The 18,329-nt window shown below is 41.5% G+C and overlaps 1 protein-coding gene and 2 pseudogenes across 6 annotated transcripts in view; 1 reads left to right on the top strand and 2 right to left on the bottom strand.

Moving 5' to 3' along the window:
* AGBL2 (AGBL carboxypeptidase 2) overlaps positions 1-17,608 on the bottom strand; it is a 35,070-nt gene extending 17,462 nt beyond the window's left edge. The window contains exons 1-10 of one of the 4 annotated variants that reach the window (XM_084894830.1): positions 17,223-17,608; positions 16,903-17,038; positions 16,586-16,649; positions 15,215-15,349; positions 14,177-14,230; positions 12,524-12,709; positions 10,001-10,108; positions 4,385-4,538; positions 1,760-2,542; positions 347-503 (exon numbers count right to left, since the gene is read on the bottom strand). In XM_084894830.1, the coding sequence (XP_084750956.1) occupies positions 347-503; positions 1,760-2,542; positions 4,385-4,538; positions 10,001-10,108; positions 12,524-12,709; positions 14,177-14,230; positions 15,215-15,349; positions 16,586-16,649; positions 16,903-16,956 (1,695 nt within the window). In that variant the 5' untranslated portion in view covers positions 16,957-17,038; positions 17,223-17,608. Of the gene's footprint in view, positions 1-346; positions 504-1,759; positions 2,543-4,384; positions 4,539-10,000; positions 10,109-12,523; positions 12,710-14,176; positions 14,231-15,214; positions 15,350-16,585; positions 16,650-16,902; positions 17,043-17,222 lie in introns of those variants that run through there. The other 3 variants (XM_084894831.1, XM_084894832.1, XM_084894829.1) reach the window with 3 other exon arrangements.
* Positions 1-18,329, top strand: part of LOC311628097 (small ribosomal subunit protein eS24-like) — a 210,116-nt pseudogene that overhangs the window by 36,622 nt on the left and 155,165 nt on the right. The gene's annotated exons all lie outside the window — the stretch shown is intronic.
* LOC311628093 (large ribosomal subunit protein eL15-like) lies at positions 7,717-9,966 on the bottom strand (annotated as a pseudogene). Its single transcript has one exon. The product of its transcript is annotated as a large ribosomal subunit protein eL15-like (transcript).

The following is an 18,329-nucleotide window of genomic DNA, read 5'->3' as shown; positions in this document are numbered from 1 at the left end:
GGACCTTTCAGTCCATGGCCGGACGCACTATTCACTCAGTCAAACCAGTCAGGGCACCGGTCGGCTTGGGGACTGAAGGGTCCTGGGTTCGATTCGGGTCAAGGGCATGTACCTTGGTTGCGGGCATATCCCCAGTAGGGGGTGTGCAAGAGGCAGCTGATCGATGACTCTCTCTCATCGATGTTTCTAACTCTCTCCCTTCCTGTCTGTACAAAATCAATAAAATATATTAAAAAAAAAAAAAAAAAGAGAGAGAGAAAATGGCAAATCAAACACCATTACTGTGTCGGAGAAGCACAGAGTCTCCTTCCACAGTCAGCGAGCAGGAAATTACCTGTGTGCTTACCTTGTCTGGTGCATTTTTGCTCAACATGAAAGGAAAGACTCGCTCGTGAAGCCAGTACTTGCGATCGTTGCTGTTGCAGCCATAGAGGAAGATGTTGTTCTTTCGGCTGTGGCCATGGAAATCACAATACAAGAGAACCTCCCTTTCTTCAAGAAGTCTATGAAGGGGAACAAACAAAGGACTCAGTGGGCATCCAAATGCATGGATTTTTTTTTTTTTTTTGAGTCTCTTCCTAAGTATGCTGACACCTTCCCGTCTTAGAAAACTTTGACCTTTAATGTCCTTCCAAGGACCCTATCTCTACCCTCAGTCACTGCTGTAAACACGGCATCAGTACTCCTTGCCCCGGCCTGACAGGACTTGAGATGAGCTGACACGGAAAGGGGAGGTGGGTAGGCCTTGTGTAAGTGGACAAGGAAGTGGAGAAAATTTGCTGAAAGAAAGCTCACCCAGGTGCAGACCTGTGGAAAGAAGGGAAGAGGTAGAGAGGCTGTAATCGCAGGGATAAAAAAAAGACAGAACCAAAGAAAGCCTTGGGTCCTCATTTTCCAGGGCTCATTCCTCTAAGACTCATCTTCTTGACCTCCTGATCACCCAGGACACCTAATTCAACCTTCCAAATGTGGTCAGTGTGATAACAATGCTGCACATTAACAGTGTGCTGGGTACTATGGTAAGTAGATGACATGTTAGCTCACCATTTATATTTTCTTTTTTTAAAACAGATTTTTATTGATTTCAATAAAAATTGAAGGGAGAGGGAGAGATAGAAAATGTAAATGGTAAGAGCCAGTTTGCATGGCTCAGCGGTTGAGCACTGACCTATGAATCAGAAGGTCATGGTTCAATTTCTGGTCAGGGCACATGCCTGGGTTGCAGGCTTGATCCCCGGTGTGGGGTGTGCAGGAGGCAGCTGGTCAATGATTCTCTCTCATCATTAATGTTTTTATCTCTCTGTCCTTCTCCCTTCCTTTCTGAAATCAATACAAATATATATATATATATATATATATATATATATATATATATATATTTTTTTTTTTTTAAAAGACTGTCTCCAAAGACATTCCTACAACATTAGGAGAGACCTCCTCTCTCCCCCTAGTCCCTGCCATTAGATAGTGCTCGCAGTAACCAGGCAAAGTCCAACAGAGGAGGGGACTCACCTCTTTTTAAAATTTTTTATAAATATATTTTATTGATTTTTTTACAGAGAGGAAGAGAGAGGGATAGAGAGTTAGAAACATCGATGAGAGAGAATCATCGACCAGCTGCCTCTTGCACACCCCCTACTGGGGATGTGCCCGCAACCAGGGTACATGCCCTTGAGTGGAATAGAACCTGGGACCTGTTTCAGTCCACAGGCCGACGCTCTATCCACTGAGCCAAACCGGTTTCAGCAGGGGGACTCACCTCTTGATCATGTTCCTGGTGTGCCAGATGCAGGGGAAAGACTCCCTCAGAATGGTTTTATAATGCCTGTTCAAGTCCCTGCCAGCCAACGAACACCGGTAATTCCCCACAATCACTCCGTCCGGATTTAACATGGGAACCACTTTGAAGACAAAGATGTCTCTGAGCAGCTGGGCATCTGGGGAGCTGCTAAGGATGAAGTCCAAAAAGCCTTTCATGATCCAGGAGCCGTTGCTTTCCCCAGGGTGGACCCTGGCGCTCAGGACCACGGCTTTCTTGGCAGCAGCCTCTTTCGCGGTTTGGGAAGGGTTGGTGATGGTGAGCAGGTAGACGGTGTTTCCCGCGAGGCTCCTGCATAGAGTCCGGAGTTTGCAGAACTGAGACTGGACAGGGTTTTTTGCCACGGACAGGAGGTAGCACTGCAAATCCGTGTATGTGTATGGGTAGAAGTGTGCAAAGAAGCAAGTGTCCTGGTCGTGTGGAAACTGAACGGTCCACGTGAGACAGTAAAAGGACTGCTGCCCGTTGTCCGTGCTGTTCTTGTAGTACTTGATTTCACTTCCTTCCCTCCTCCAGCCAATGCTGCGGGTCTCGGCATCCAGCTGGGAGTACATGAGCGGCTTCATCCCTATGGTGTAAAGGCTCTTGGGTTTTAGCAAGTTGACGATGGTGAAGCGATAGGTGGCATCTTTTCTGGTGTTCTGAACTCGAAAGTAAAACCACTGCGTGTGTTTGTTCGTGTAGAGGTCAGTTCGTAAGGTGAGTTCATACTCATAGGTGTCTCTGTGATGAAGAATATAGAATATCTCTGTAATAACTCCCTCAAAAAGTAATCTGGGAAAACAGTCGTTCCCCCCCCCCCCCCCCCGATAAAAATAGATCTTATTACAACAGAAAGGCTGCGACATCAAACGTTTGTTTTCTAATTTACTTGGTTCTCCATCTCATATGTTAGGCTCACAGGGACTTGGGGGAAGAACGTGCATTGGGTGTGGGACAGAAGAGTCTCATAATTCACACGCGGCACCGGATGTTTGGGCGCGCTGAGCTTCCTGGTGCCTTTCCGGAGCCTAGAATGTGGTTTCTAACCACTTCAATCCTTTTCCCCGAAACGCACTGAACTCAGGGGAGCTGGAGCCCTCTGTGGGCTGTACCTATATCCTGGACTCTCCGGCTTCCTGTGCTATTTTTCTCTCTTATCATCAATTGTCTGAAGATAAGGGGGCTTTGCTGGAATGCATGTACCTTGTGGGGAAAAAAAACAGGCCTAACTTGCAGAAGAGGAAATACCAATGCCAAAAACATGAAAAGATATTCATCCGTATGCATCATTAAGGAAATACAGCTTAAAACAGGATGTTGGTCTTTTTCCCCTCCATCTCATCAACATTTCAACACTGGGAAACAGGCCCTCTCGTACACTGTTGATGGTAACTGAAATCATGCTGGAGGGCATTGGGGCAAAAACTAGCAATGCACAGTGTTCAAACCCTTTGACCCGCCAATTTTATATCAGAATTTGTTCCATTATACCACAAATACTAAAAAGTATTTTAGTATTCACAAGGGTGTTAATTCTGTTCATTCATTTAATAAAAAATTGTAAATGTCTTAATTTCTCATTAGGTGGGAATAGGGCAAATAGGTATGGAACATTCGTATATTGAAATAATATGAACTATTAAAAATAAGGACATATGTCTGTGGTATTGTCATAGGAAAACATCTAAAATGTATTAAGTGGAGCCCTATCTGATTTGACTCAGTGGACAGAGCATGGGGGGTCAGGGTTTGATTCTGGTCACGGGCCCGTTCCTTGGTTGTAGGTATGTGCGGGAGGCAACCAATTGATGTGTCTCTCTCACATCGATGTTTCTCTTTTGCTCTCCCTCTCTTCTACTCCCTCTAAAAGTCAATGGAAAAATATCCTCAGGTGAAGATTAACAAAAAAGAAATAAAATAAATTGTACTAAGTGGAAAAAAACCAATTTGCAAAAAGTGTCCAAATATATACACCATTACCCTATTTTTAAAAACAAGTAATTTGTGTGTATTACACACAGAGAGAAAAAAATTAATGCATAGACATCAAACTGTTATCAATAGCTGTGTCTAGGAGTCATGATTATAGGATTCAAAATTTTGTTATGTATTTTTATTAATAAAAATGTAAATGAGCATGAATTTCTTTTATAAGCAGAAAAAACAATTTAGGTAAATTTTTATTCGGGGGGGGGGGGAAATATGAGCTATAATTATTCCATTTCTTATCATAATCATTTCCCTTCACTTCTTTTTCATAAACACTCCTGGCTCCTATTATGATCCTTTTTGTAAAAAATATATATTTTATTGATTTTTTACAGAGAGGAAGGGAGAGGGAAAGAGAGTCAGATACATCGATCAGAGAGAAACATCAATCAGCTGCCTCTTGCACACCCACATTGGGGATGTGCCTGCAACCAAGGTACATGCCCTTGACCGGAATCGAACCTGAGACCCCTTAGCCTACAGGCTGACGCTCTATCCACTGAGCCAAACTGGTTAGGGTGTACTATGATTCCTGAAGACATTTCTCAGTCACTTTAATCACATCCCGCTGGGTAGACCCACTTTGTTACTCACACTTTGACAGCTTTTTGCAGATTCCCACTCTCAAACCTCGATTCAAACAGGAGAGTGCTATCTTCCGGTCCTTGCAGTGTGACCGCGAGCTCCTTGATCACGCCCCGCTTGCCTCCCACTCTGGAGCTGGTGAAATAGGAGCCTTTGGTGGGCACTGCAGGGGAGACAGACATGTTTAGCCGCATACCTGTCAGAGCCCATTCACCCAGCAGTATTCTTTGCGCCCCTCTGTCTTCAGCAGCACTGCTCTAGGTTAACAACAACGAATATTCAAACTTTCAGTTGTTCTTGCTGAGGCTTTTCATCCTAAAGTGTATTTCTCTGAAGGACTCTTTAGAGCACTTCCTTTTGCTACAGGCTACCCTTGTCAATACAGATACTGCTTTTGCCCATTTGAATACTAATTTAAGATGGAGAATTTTTATACCATTTTTTTTTTTTTACTGATTAAGGTATTACATATGTGTCCTTATCTCCCCAGTGCCTCCTAATCCCCCCATTCATGCCCTCAACGGCCCCCTCCCCCCGCCCCATGTCTGTGTCCATTGGTTATGCTTATACGCATGCATACAAGTCCTTTGGCTGATCTATCTCCCTTACCCCCACCCTCCCCTGCCTTCCCTCTGAGGTTTGACGGTCTGAAAGATGCTTCTCTGTCTCTGGATCTGTTTTTGTGCATCAGTTTATGTTGTTCATTATTTTCCATAAATGAGTGAGATCATTTAATATTTATCTTTCTCTGACTGGTTTATTTCGCTTAAAAGGATGTTGGCAAAGGGGAATATTCTAAACAAAGCATCTGAGAACATTTGCAACCTTATTTAAAAACCCAACAAATAGCACCTATCTATTTATTTAAGAAAAAGATAAGGGGAAAAACAAAAAAGAGAAAACATAGCAGATGCCATAAAATTTTTTTGATATATGTTTCCAGATTTAAATATAACAAAACAGCAGTTTGAGAAGAATTGGCATGGGTGGATGCCCCTGGGAAAGGAACCAAAATATAGTTCTTAGTGAAAAGAAAGATTACAATTGAAATTTTAACTTTAAAATGAAATTTTAAAAATGTATGAAATTTATCTAAATTTATATTATCTAAAATTTAGATTATAACCACAACTCCTTTCTAATACTTGGAATAATAAAGAATCAATTATTATTATTTTTCTTGGCATTGTAATTTTTCAGATAAATTCAGTAAGGGTTCCATATGACATCTTTGATTTCTGCCGTTACTTTTGCAAAACTCTCTTAGGACTTCGTAGTTTTCCTAAGGACCTCTCTTTGTACCACAATATTCTCATCCTTGTGTCCAGAAGAACCTATTTTTGTCATCTTTTGTTGATTTTGTCTTTGTCAATTGATAACAAATTTTCTAGGTTCTCATTTGTCAGTGGCTTTGCAAGTGTTTCAAGCAATTCAGCAACATTCATCAACTTCTATTTCATAAAATGCTGCATCTCTTGTTAAAAATTATAATTTCACTTCACAATTGATTTATATTTGCATTATATTACCAGATGTTAATAATATCCATCCATCAGCAAGTGACTGACACCACCAAAGATGCTGACCATGGAACATTAAATAGCAATATGTGTGGGGCCTGATTACATAAGTGGCCAGATCATTAGTAAATACAGTATTGCTCTGAAGACTTTTGCTCCTACGCAACCATGTCACTGGAAAGACTTTATAATAAATACTTGGATAAGAAACGAGAGTGAAGGAGAAATCAAGCATGAAAAGAAGTGGGTGAAAGAAGAAAACAAGCACAGAGGAAGGAACAAAAGCAGAGGCCAAGAGACCGTATTTTTTTTTTTTAAATATATTTTATTGATTTTTTTACAGAGAGGAAGGGAGAGAGATAGAGAGCTAGAAACGTCAATGAGAGAGAAACATCGACCAGTTGCCTCCCACACACCCCCCACCGGGGATGTGCCCACAACCAAGGTACATGCCCTTGACCAGAATCGAACCCGGGACCTTTCAGTCCGCAGACCGACGCTCTACCACTGAGCCAAACCGGTTTCGGCCAAGAGACTGTAAGTAAAAGCTGGGGCCCCTCATGGTTCAGTCTCCTCATGAAACCAGAGTACAGCCCAGGGATCGGAAGTTATTAATATGGAAATTCCAATGTTTTCTTGAGTCTCTTCGGTAATATTAAAGATCCAGTTCAGAGCTCGTAGTAACATTTCTCAAAAAACAAAACCAATTTCCTTCTTTCCTCCAATATTCTCACAGCATGTAGTTGCTGTGGGGCCCCTACGATGACAAACTCCCAAATTCCCCCTGGAGCCCCATCTTCTCTGCTCAGTTTTCTGCTTCTTTATTCCTCCACTTTGGTGGGCTCAACTCTCGCTGAATTTGTGGAGCTGAAACCGGTTTGGCTCAGTGGATAGAGCGTTGGCCTATGGACTGAAAGGTCCCTGGTTCGATTCCCGTCAAAGGCATGTACCTTGGTTTCGGGCACATTCCCAGTAGGGGGTGTGCAGGAGGCAGCCGATTGATAATTCTCTCTCATCGATGTTTCTAACTCTCTATCCCTCTCTTTTCCTCTCTGTAAAAAAATCAATAAAATACATTTTTAAAAAAATTTGTGGAATTTTCACCAACCCAGTAAGATCCCTCCCTATGACTAACCTAGGATCGTGACATTATTAATTCAAAATTTACTTCCTTTTCCTTGGGAAGGTTCATATTACATTTCTTGGCTCATTGCTCTTTAACATTACCATTCCTTTCTGTCATAAGTGTTAGTATTTCCACCTGCTCCACATGCTCCCTAGCACTTGTTATTGTCTATATTTTGAAGTTGATCCATTAGCTATTTTGGTGGGTGTGAAGTTGAACCATTCTTTCCATAAATACTATTTATCAAGTTGGTTGAGAGAATTCTCCTCGATTCCTGGCTTTCTGAATATTCTTATCACGAAAGGCTGAGTTTTGTCAAATGTTTTTTCTGCCCTGAGCTGGCTGTTTCTTTCCACTCTGTTCCACTAACGTAGTTATGCTTATTTTCTTACAGGGAAGCACCCAGGCACTCCTGGACGGACCCCCTTTGGTCATAGTGTATAATCCTTTCAATGTGCTGGTATTTTTTTGAAAAATGTTTCACTTATATGCATAAGGAATATTGATCTATAGTTTGCTTGTGATGTCTTTGTCTGGCTTTATTATGAGGACAATGTTGGCTTCATCAAAGAGAGTTGGCAAATGCTTCCTTCTCCTCTGTTTTCAGAGTTTATAAGGAATTAGTACAATTTCATCTTTAAATGTTTGATACAGTACAAACAAACCCTGTCAAGCCATCTGGGCCAGGGATTTTTTTTTCTTTTTTTTTTTTTTAAATATATTTTATTGATTTTGTACAGAGAGGAAGGGAGAGGGATAGAGAGTTAGAAACATCGATGAGAGAGAGTCATCAATCAGCTGCCTCTTGCACACCCCCTACTGGGGATATGCCCGCAACCAAGGTACATGCCCTTGACGGGAATCGAACCCGGGTCCCTTCAGTCCCCAAGCCGACGCTCTATCCATTGAGCCAAACCGGTCTCGGCTGGGCAGGGATTTCTTTACAGGAAGATTTTAAATGACTTATTCAATTTCTTTGTTGTAATCTCTTCAGACTTCTAATTTCTTCCTGAGTCAGTTTTGGTGACTTGTGTCTTTCTAGCAATTGTTCCTGTTCATATACGCTGTCTAATTTGTTGGCGTGAAGTTGTTACCAGCATTGTCTTGCAATTCGTTGATTTCTATAGAGTTGATGCTTATGTTCTCTTCCACTGCTGATTTTGATATTTTGTATCTCCTCTCCCTTTTCCTTGGTTGGGCTAGTTTGTCAATTTTGTTGATCTTTCCAAAGAATCAATTTGGTTTTTCTACCATTTTTTAAAAAAAATTTCTATTTCATCTATTTCATTAGCATCTTTATCACTTCCATTCTTCAGCTTGCTTTGGCTTTATTTTGCTTTATTTTAATTTATTAAGGCGGAAGCTTGGATAATTGATTTCAGATCTTCCTTCTTTATTTATTTTTCCTTCCTTTTTTTTTTTTCACTGTCCTAAATTGTTAATGATTTTACAAACATTACTTATATTGGCGGTAACGGTGGAGCTGGAGAGTAGTGTGCCTTCTCCAACCTGCACGGCGAGAACCACCAATAGTGTGGTGGGACTTGTGGCCCTTTCTGAGGCCACGGCTCTTGTGCCTGCAGATGTCAGCTCTCACATCTCCCTGTGCTTGTGGACTGGTTTGGTGACAGGATTTCTCCTGATAGCCTTATGGAATGGAGCCGTGAGGAGAACCTCAAAGAATTTGTGTGTGGAATCTTCACCAACCCAGTGAGAATCCAGGACTCTCAGAGGCCCACTGTGGTGCCCAGCTGGCTCCTCAGCAGCATACTGAAGGCTTCTAGCAAACTTGAGCTGGTTAGCACCATGATGGACAGGCTTCCATTGTCTGCACCCTTAGCAACAGGGTGTTTGTGGCCAACACGGCACACAGAGTCCAATGTGTGACCTAGTAGCCTTGCTTGGCCTTGTGTTCCAGTCTGCTGTGCTTATTGGGCTCGGTAGGCAGGGGTCCCAGTGGAGGGCAGAGAGCTGGCGCCCTGCCAGCAGCACAGCCTGAAAAGAAAGCACATTGCATTGGCCTGCTTCTTCCTCCATAAGGAAGCCCCCATCTTTGTTTACCTGATGGCTGTGGGGAAAGGAAAAGACTTTCTCTCACAAATCCTTTTGGGCTCCTCCTCTTCCTTTCAAATATATGTATTTAAAGCCATAAGTTTACCTTGCAGCTGCATCCCATAAATGTTGATATGTTGTTTTATTTTCATTCCAAAATATTTTTAAACTCTCCTTGTGATATCTTGAACACGTGGGTTACTTAGAAATGGGTGTTTCCGTCTTGTTCATCACTGTATCCCTAACACTAAGCACTGTACTTAGCATATGGCAGATGCTCAATTCCCAAATATCCAGAGATTTCCCAAATGTCATTCTGCTGTTGATTTCTAATTTAATTTTGTTGTTATCAGAGGACATGTTTTGTATCATTTCAATCCTTTTACATAAAAGGTATTAAGACCTGCTTGACAAACTAGCATATGGTGTATACTGGAGAATCTACCAGGGACTCTTGAAACAAATGTGTATTTTGTGGCTGTGATTGGGTACAGAGTTCTGCACATTTTTATATAAGAATAAAAGACATGCATTCTATCTCTAGGAAATCTTCTACATAATGCAGGAAACCACATGGTAAATGACAGTCATATGCACATTCTATAAAGTACTCACCCAGGTACATATAGCAGGCGGAAAAAAGAACGCATTTCCCAAAGATCCAACTCTGAATTTCAGGAAGAGGAATAATGAGGGAGAAGCTATAAAATGGACTTACATTTATTAAGAAAAAGGTACTGTCATTTTAAAAAATGATTGAAATTTTAAAGCTGATTATTCATGAATATCAGGGTTCCTATTCAGATTGGTTTGGAAAAGACGATTTATCACCGAATATGGATTTTCTAAAATCACATTTATTATAGAAAATATTTATAACCTTGTCATGATTAATTAATTACTCACTGTTCAGCTTAATGACAATACCTGAATCTAATTGGTAGACAACTGTGCCTTTTTCCTCTCCTATAATTTCTGGTACCTTTTCATTTCCTGTAGGTTGATAAAAATATTCTGGTTGAGTTGGAACTCTTTCTGAAAGAAGACATTTAAAAAGTACATAATGAGAAATAATACAGAACCACTTTGTCAGAACCTAAGTTTCTAATTTGTTTACAAGTTGTCTTGTTTCTTTCCATAAGACTATGAGGAGAATTTTAACAAAAACATATAAACTTTAAATAGAAGACTTAAAAGTAAGCTGGAAAAGTCAATACAGTTGCTGTACTAACTCTTCAAAATTTGGTCCTGAGCTTCCTTTTAAAATCAGGGAAATATGATCAGCGACATACCTTTTATTAACATGAGTATATCACTTGTTTCAGAGAAAACAAGGCTTTTTCATCACTCAATTCTGAAAGATTCCTCATATGAAACTTGGGGAACTCCTCCATATCATTTTAAGTGATGAAAGCCAAGGGCATATAAAGACACAACTCAGTAAAAGACAATGTCCTTTTCTTTTCTTTAAGGTAATGGAGAGTAATGAGGCTCTGACAATTCAGTTTAAATAGCAGGTACTTGCTATTAGATTTCCTTGAAATTTAAAAAATTGCTTTAAAAAAATTTAATGGTTTAGTGGATTACATTTTACACTTTTTATTTTTCCTTTTGGAATTATTTCTAAAAATTTCACAGGAATACCTATCTTATTCTATTTTATATAGAGAACTAGAAAATCCTATTGTCTGGCCTGCTCAACTCCGACTTTTATCTAAAAACTAGAGGCCTGATGCATGAAATTCCTGCAAGAGTAGGCCTTCCTTCCCCTGGCTGCCGGCACTGGCTCCCCTCTGGCACCCAGGTCCCAGGCTTCCTTCATCATCTGAAGGTCATCTGGAAGGACATCCAATCTAGTTAGCATATTACACTCTACTATTATAGATTGTACAGGATAGGGACAGATGACCTTAGGACTTCTCAGCTACTGTGCCAACTCTAAATGTGCATTCCCCTCCCCACCCACCACACACACATTTTCAAACACCCAAAGAGCAATTCTGTCCCAGTTAGAACACTAAGCCCATCCCTATATTTCAGTTTCATCTCATCTTTCAGGCCTAATGTTTCATGGTTGCCCAAACATGGCATTCTCTTTTTCTATTTCCTCTAATTGGAACACTTTTCTTTGACTCTCTCAATTGGATTACTTCTAACTTCTTCTTCAGATCCCAGCTGACATTTCAACTCCTTTTGGAAACTCTTACTGATCTTAAATGTTCTCAAGGGATCAAACTCTTTGCAATTGCCTGGTTGTATCTTTAACTTTCCCACTAGTCTATGAGCTCTGGGTATCTCTGTCTTGTTCATCACTGTAAATCTAACACTAAGCATTGTACTTAGCATATAGTAGAAGCTTTATAAATATTTATTAAGTGAATAACAAATGAGGAAAGGGAGAAAATAAGAAACTCCAGTTGTTTATCCAGTAGTCTAAAGCAGAGACATGATGTCTGGTAGATATAAGTTATTCCACCAATTAGAAAATTCCCCATTTCTGAAAATGCTTCATAAAATGAGTGCTGAAGCCGAAACCGGTTTGGCTCAGTGGATAGAGCATCAGTCTGCGGACTGAAAGGTCCCAGGTTCAATTCCGGTCAAAGGCATGTACATTGGTTGCGGGCACATCCCCAGTGGGGGGTGTGCAGGAGGCAGCTGATCGATGATTCTGTCTTATTGACATTTCTAACTCTCTATCCCTCTCCCTTCCTCTCTGTAAGAAATCAATGAAATATATTTAAAAAAAATGAGTGCTGAAGATTATATTTGCACCAATAGCTCAAAGATATGAACAGCAATGCCATAAAAAAAAAGTCTCTACCGCCCAGCTGGTGTGGTTCAGTGGTTATGTGTCAACCCATGTACCAAGAGGTCACAGGTTTTATTCACAGTCAAGGCACATGCCTGGATTTTGGGCTTGATCCTCAGTAGGGAGTGTGCAGGAGGCAGCTGATGGATACATCTTCTATCTCTCTCTTCCTTTCTCCCTCCCTCTCTCTAAAATAAATTTTTTAAAAAGTCTCTACCATTCCCATAAAAACTCCAATAAACTAAAATATAATAAGAAACAGTACAAATTACACTCTGACATATGGTGTGCATCAACTATATACAAGTCTAGTAGAAATACAACTTTTATAAAACTCAACTAAGCACATTAATACTGAGAGGGGAATAATCTAGAAAACAGATTTAAGTAAGAATATATTTTGGCCTCTAATAAGGTATCCTCCATTCTAATGGACTCTGAAACATTCTAATTTACAAATTAGTGTAACTTTTGACTTTAGTGAGTGTATTTCAATATCCCAGGGTGAGATAATCATTTTGGGGTGAGATGAGAGATGTTGAATCCGTCCTGCCTTGTACTTTAGCACACAGGACTTAAAACTATGAGGTTTTGTAATAAAGTCTACCAGAACAGCAAGACCATGATACATAGTCACATACCAATATGATGAATGCTTTCTTTGATGACCTCGCATTCTATCGGCCACCTGGGAGCCTGCAGTGGCACGGAGCAAGAGTAAAAGTCAAAGAGATCTTGGGGTTCTCGAAGACATGGCCTTACTTCACCAAAATCATCGTGAAGAAAGAGTCTGCTCCTGAGCAGTGATGAACTCAGCATAAAGGAATCTGCCAAAGGGCAAGGGAAAGAGTGAATGGCTTCTTTCTTCCTTGGGAACCTCACTGATCAACTAGACCACTAAGTAACTCTAAGCATTACTAAAATATGAGCACAGTCCTAGCTGGTGCTCAGCGGTTAGAGCAGACAGAAGGGTTGCAGGTTCTATTCCCAGTCAAGGGCACCTACTTTTTTTCTTTGTTTGTTTTTTTAAAAAAAAAAAAAAATATATATATATATATATTTTATTGATTTTTTACAGAGAGGAAGAAGGATAGAGAGTTAGAAACATCAATGAGAGAGAATCATCGATCAGCTGCCTCCTGCACACCCCTACTGGGGATGTGCCCACAACCAAGGCACATGCCCTTGACCAGAACCAAACCTGGCACCCTCTAGTCTGCAGGCCGATGCTCTATCCACTGAGCCAAACTGGTTTTGGCAAGGGCACCTACTTTGGTTGGAGGCTTGATCCCTGACCCAAGTCAGGGCATGTGCTGAAAGCAACCAAGCCATGTGTCTCTCTTACATTGATGTTTCTCTCTCTTCCCCTCCTCTTGTCCTTCCATTTTCTCTCTTTCTCTCTCTCAAAACAAACAAACAAACAAACAAACAAACAAACAAAAAAACACAGATGTGCAATCCAACCACATATTTTTCCTTCAAAGAGATTTAGTCCAGGATGATGGCATAGAAATGATAAAAATCAAATTAAAATTTGACACAGTCTATTAAATATTTAAGTGTGAAGTTTTTTTTTTTTAAATTATATTTTATTTATTTTTTACAGAGAGGAAGGGAGAAGGATAGAGAGTTATAAACATCGATGAGAGAGAACATCAATCATCTGCCTCCTGCACACCCCCTACTGGAGATGTGCCCACAACCAAGGTACATGTCCTTGACCGGAATCGAACCTGAGACCTTTCAGTCCGCTAAGTGTGAAGTTTTAAGAATAAATTAAAAGAAACATTTTTGTGTTTAAAAAAAAAATCTAATGTATTTAAGACATCTCAACAGTGAGCTGCAAATGAATAAAAAGTTATTTAATGTATTCTATTACTTTTGTTTAGTGAGAGGCAAGAGACGGAACTTTCAACTCACCCATTAGCATTTTAGAAAAATGTACATAAAACTATTAAAAACAATCTGCAAATTAAATTTCAAATTCAAAATATAACCATTCCAAGGACAGCGACTTCGAGACGGGAAGTGGGAGAGTAGTGTGAATGGTCAGGAGGGAGAGAGAGGAGGTCTTGGCAAGTAGAGAATGAGAAAGAAGGGAGGGAAAGAAAGGCTTTCGGGGAGAAAGAAAAAGAAAGGAAATGAGAGGAAGAATGAAAAGACAGAAAATAACGGGGAAGGAGCCAAGGCCCCTCAGGGTGCTGGTTCTCAGCTCTGGTGGGGAGAGGAAGGCGGTGAAGACATGTTCCCACAGAGGAGGTTTGCGTTTTCTGGGCTGGAGGGACATGAAATACCTTTGCTCACAGCTTCTGCCTGTTGATGCACAGCTGAGGATAGACAGGTAGAGCCTAAAAAGAGGGAGGAGGAGGCACGGTTTGTCTTTCTTTTCTCTGCCCCTTTCCCTCCTCCCACCCCCACTACGTCTGTATCTAAATCTTTTCTTCACTGTTTAATTGGGGTGGGGTGGGGCCCAATAAAGATTTTAAAATATGGTGAAGCTCTTCAATCTCACTCATAAGGAAATGTAAACCAAAATGACAAGCAGACGCCAGTTTACCTAATGGAAAAAACATTTACAGGTTTGCACACTCATCCTGGCAAAAGTGTAAGTAAATAGATACTCTCAGACACTGCTGCCAAGAAGCCCAATTGGTGCAATCATTCTGGAAAGCAGTCTAGCAGTACCTTCAAAGTATGATTTAAATTCACACACTCTTTTTTTTTTTTTTTTTTTTAAACCCTAATCCAGAAACTGGAGAAAAAATTCAAAGGTCATGCTAGCATTTATTGAGCACTTACAAATAATTAGAACGTGTAAGAATATCTGCATATATTCACTAGTGAGAAATGATGGTAACTTAGGCTGGGGGCAGGGAGGATATGGAGTAAAGAGAAGCAAATTGATCTTTGGTTGAATATGTATTTAAAGTGGGGGAAAAATCTATTGAATTCTTGCCCTTGGATTCTAGAAGAAACCTGTGGAATACCTTTACAAATTATTTTTGCTTACGCTGGAATTGGTTTCCACCACTCTTTCACAAAGGGCCTTAACAAATATATCCATCAAACCTGTGTGAAAAATCAGTGTTCTAACTCTTGACCAGAAAGTTTTAACAAATTTTCCAACAAATCGGAGGAAGGTAATGTGTAGTATTTTCATTTAAACCTACAATACAAAATAGATCTAGAGGGAACATTTTTGAGTGATGGCAGAAGCAGTGGCCAAGGCTGCTCCTCTGGCTTCTACAATAGACCACGTTCTCCGGAACATCTAGAGCAGCTGCTCAGGGCAGCGAGGGCTCTGGGGATCACACACACTGTGTCTTACTCACATAGAAGGTTCTCCTTTTCCAGGTGGTCTGCTATCAAATCATCTCTTCCCCTAAAGGAGTCACTCAAGACAATTCGGGGATTATTCTTCCGAACATGCTGGTGCGTAGCAGAGCTTGGTACACTGCCTCTTCCAGCTAAGAAAAGGCAGTTTAAATTACACGCGCAGGAAGGCTAGTTACCACCCCTAACATCCAGGTACATCCTCGAACCACTACTACCAAACCCCCACAGCCACAGGCCTTTACAATGAATGCCTCTCATGTTCCAAAGAGTTTTCACATTTCCGTTTACTTGAGTTAAACATCATTTTCTCCGCTTTACAGGGAGGAGGAGACCTGAGAGGCAGCATGATGTAGTGGAAGGAGAAAGGGCTTGGGAGGCAGAAAGACGGGGTAGCGGCTAGTATGAGAGCAGCCAAGAGGGCCACAGCCACGTGAAGGCTGGTACTGCAAGTGGCAGTGGAGCTGCTCTGTCCTGAGGGCTCTGCTGAGTCTGGCAAACTGGAAATTCAGTTTTCAACAACTTAGTAATCACTTAAAAAGTGAAATAGTTAATAGGAAAGTTTAGCCGAAACTGGTTTGGCTCAGTGGATAGAGCGTCGGCCTGAAGAGTCCCAGGTTCGATTCTGGTCAAAAGCATGTACATTGGTTGAGGGCACATCCCCAGTGGGGGGTGTGCAGGAGGCAGCTGGTCCGTGTTTCTCTCTCATCGACGTTTCTAACTCTCTATCCCTCACCCTTCCTCTCTGTAAAAAAAATCAATAAAATATATTTTTAAAAAATAGAAAAGTTTAACAAGGTTAACAGAAATAAAATCAATATAAAACTTGATTTTATTTCTAAATACTAGGAGCAAAGTTAGAAAAACCAAAATTTAAAAAGATACCATTTCAACAGCATAAAAATATGAACATTATGAAAACACTATACTAGTAAACCTTTATTGGGAGAAATTAAGGAAGACCTAAATAAATGAAGAATTAGACTATATTCAGAGATTGGAGAACCCAATATTGCTAAATTCTCAGTTCTTGTGAAATTAGATTTTATAGATCCAATAATTTTTTTTTAAAACATCACAGGCCAATTCTAAGACTATATAAAAAGGCAAGAATAACCAAGACACAATACAGCATATTGAAACATTTAAAGCAAAAACAAAAATACTGTCTTCATGCCATATGGTAGAATGAACAAAGAGTGATATTAGTGTAAGGGTAGACGAACAGATAATGAGGAAAGGGATACTTTTCAGTAATAGTGTTGGAAAAATTCATCATTAGTTTTATCCTAGCATGACTCTCCCAGTTAATGAAACAATTGCCTTCATGAACCCAGGCAAGGTGGTGCTGGATAAGAACAAGATATTACCTTTGAAGTAGCCATAGTACTGGAGATGATGGTACATAAAGACTTCATAGGGATCAGGAAGAGTCTGTGAAAGGAAAGGCCATCTCAATCAGGAAAGCCCTTTCAAATCGTACTGAACTCTTAGCAAAAGGTAGGCAAGCACTGTTGCAGAGGGCAGTATACTTGACTTCTGTAAATAAACCAGGTATGAGGTATTCGTACAAAACATTCTGTCTCAGGAAATCAATAACTCCAGCTAGAAAAAGGAGCCACCAGAATATACCTTCTGACCTAGTATTGGATGTCTGTGGAGTTCCCGGAAAGGGGTGTGTACCGACCTTCTGCTTTAGCTCTGCTTCCAGTGCTGGGAACATGTTGCTTCTGTATGACATACGGAACGGCAGTCAGTCACACAGGCATCCAGCCACAACCCTGGCCGGGGTTCCACAAGGGCAGCTGATTACACAGCAGAAGCTGAAGAACCAGAACAGGACGACTGAAACACCTGCCGATGGTCACCATGCCCACCCTTTGCTCCCGCAGCTCCCCCGCGGTTTTGGGAAACCCTGCCCCACGGCTCCTTTCTTCCTGCCCACTCAGTGTCTGCTCCCCCAGGGAGGACCGGCTGGTGGTCCCCATCCTGAGGCCGGAGGCGTACCTGAGAAACGGGGCAGGGCGACGCGACTCCCAGCCTTCTCCCGAGGCCCCCGTGCGCTTGCAGGCCCCATGCTTTCCTCTCCGCAAGCAGAAAGGCGCCGCGAGATAGTGAAACAAGCGAGAAAAAGTTATCTCGGGGGGGGGGGGGGGGGGGGATGGAAAAGAAAAGTCAGAGGCCCGAAATTCAGGGGTTCAGGGCTTCCTGGTCCGGGCAAAGGGTGCGGGGCAGTTTCCCGGAGGGTGGTGGTGGGGGAGGAGGAGGATTCCCGGCTCCGCTGAAGGTCCCCGGCGAGGCGGAGGCCACGGCGCAGCAGGTACAGATGCCAGCGGTGCACGGGGCAGAGGCAACCTCGCTCAGCCGCCACCGCTTCCGGCCAGGACGCCGGTAGCCTAGCAACCACGAAACCAAAGCCGGAGGGCGGGGCGGCCGGGCGCTTCCGGGCAGCGAGGCCCCGCCTCCCAAGGGAAAGTTGTCGCGCCCGGCTTTTGGGTACATCAGTGGTAATTGGGTTGAAATACAAAGCCTGTAGTCGTACTCCACACTTCTTTGCTGTTCCATTAGGTAACAAGGAAAGCCAGCTCAACGCCGGAAGTGAGAAATTACTTTCACTGGGCAGGTGTGGCCCAGGAGCTAAGGTTGGATTATCGGTCAGGGCACCTGCGGGGGATGCCAGTTCCATCCCCAGTAGGAGGCATGCAGAAGGCAGAGGATTAATGAATCTCTCATCTCTCCTGAAATCAATGAAAACATATAAAAAGTAAAAAATCAATGAAAAATATTTAAAAGAAACTTTCTACAAAAAATATAAAGTTTAATTAAACCCACCTATTTTGACCGTCAGATTTTTAAAAATATCAATTTGGTAGGATAGTGACAAGAAATTTAACAGCTAGTTGACAAGCCTCTATTTCTATTGTAGAAATTTGCTCTAAGCAATTACAAGAAAAAACATTTAGCCTTGGCTGGTTTTTCTCAGCGGCTAGTGTAGGCCCACAAATAGAAGGGTTCCTGGGTTTGATTCATGGTCAGGGGCACTGGATTTTAGTAGGTCAAACATTAGCTAATATAGAGTACAAGCTCCAAAATTGAAGACACACAGCATCTTCT

This window comes from Pipistrellus hanaki (assembly GCF_964339955.1).
Source record: "Pipistrellus hanaki genome assembly, chromosome: 9".
NCBI lineage: Eukaryota > Metazoa > Chordata > Mammalia > Chiroptera > Vespertilionidae > Pipistrellus > Pipistrellus hanaki.
Note: the sequence above shows the minus strand (reverse complement) of the source record. Positions and strands in the feature narration are given on the sequence as shown.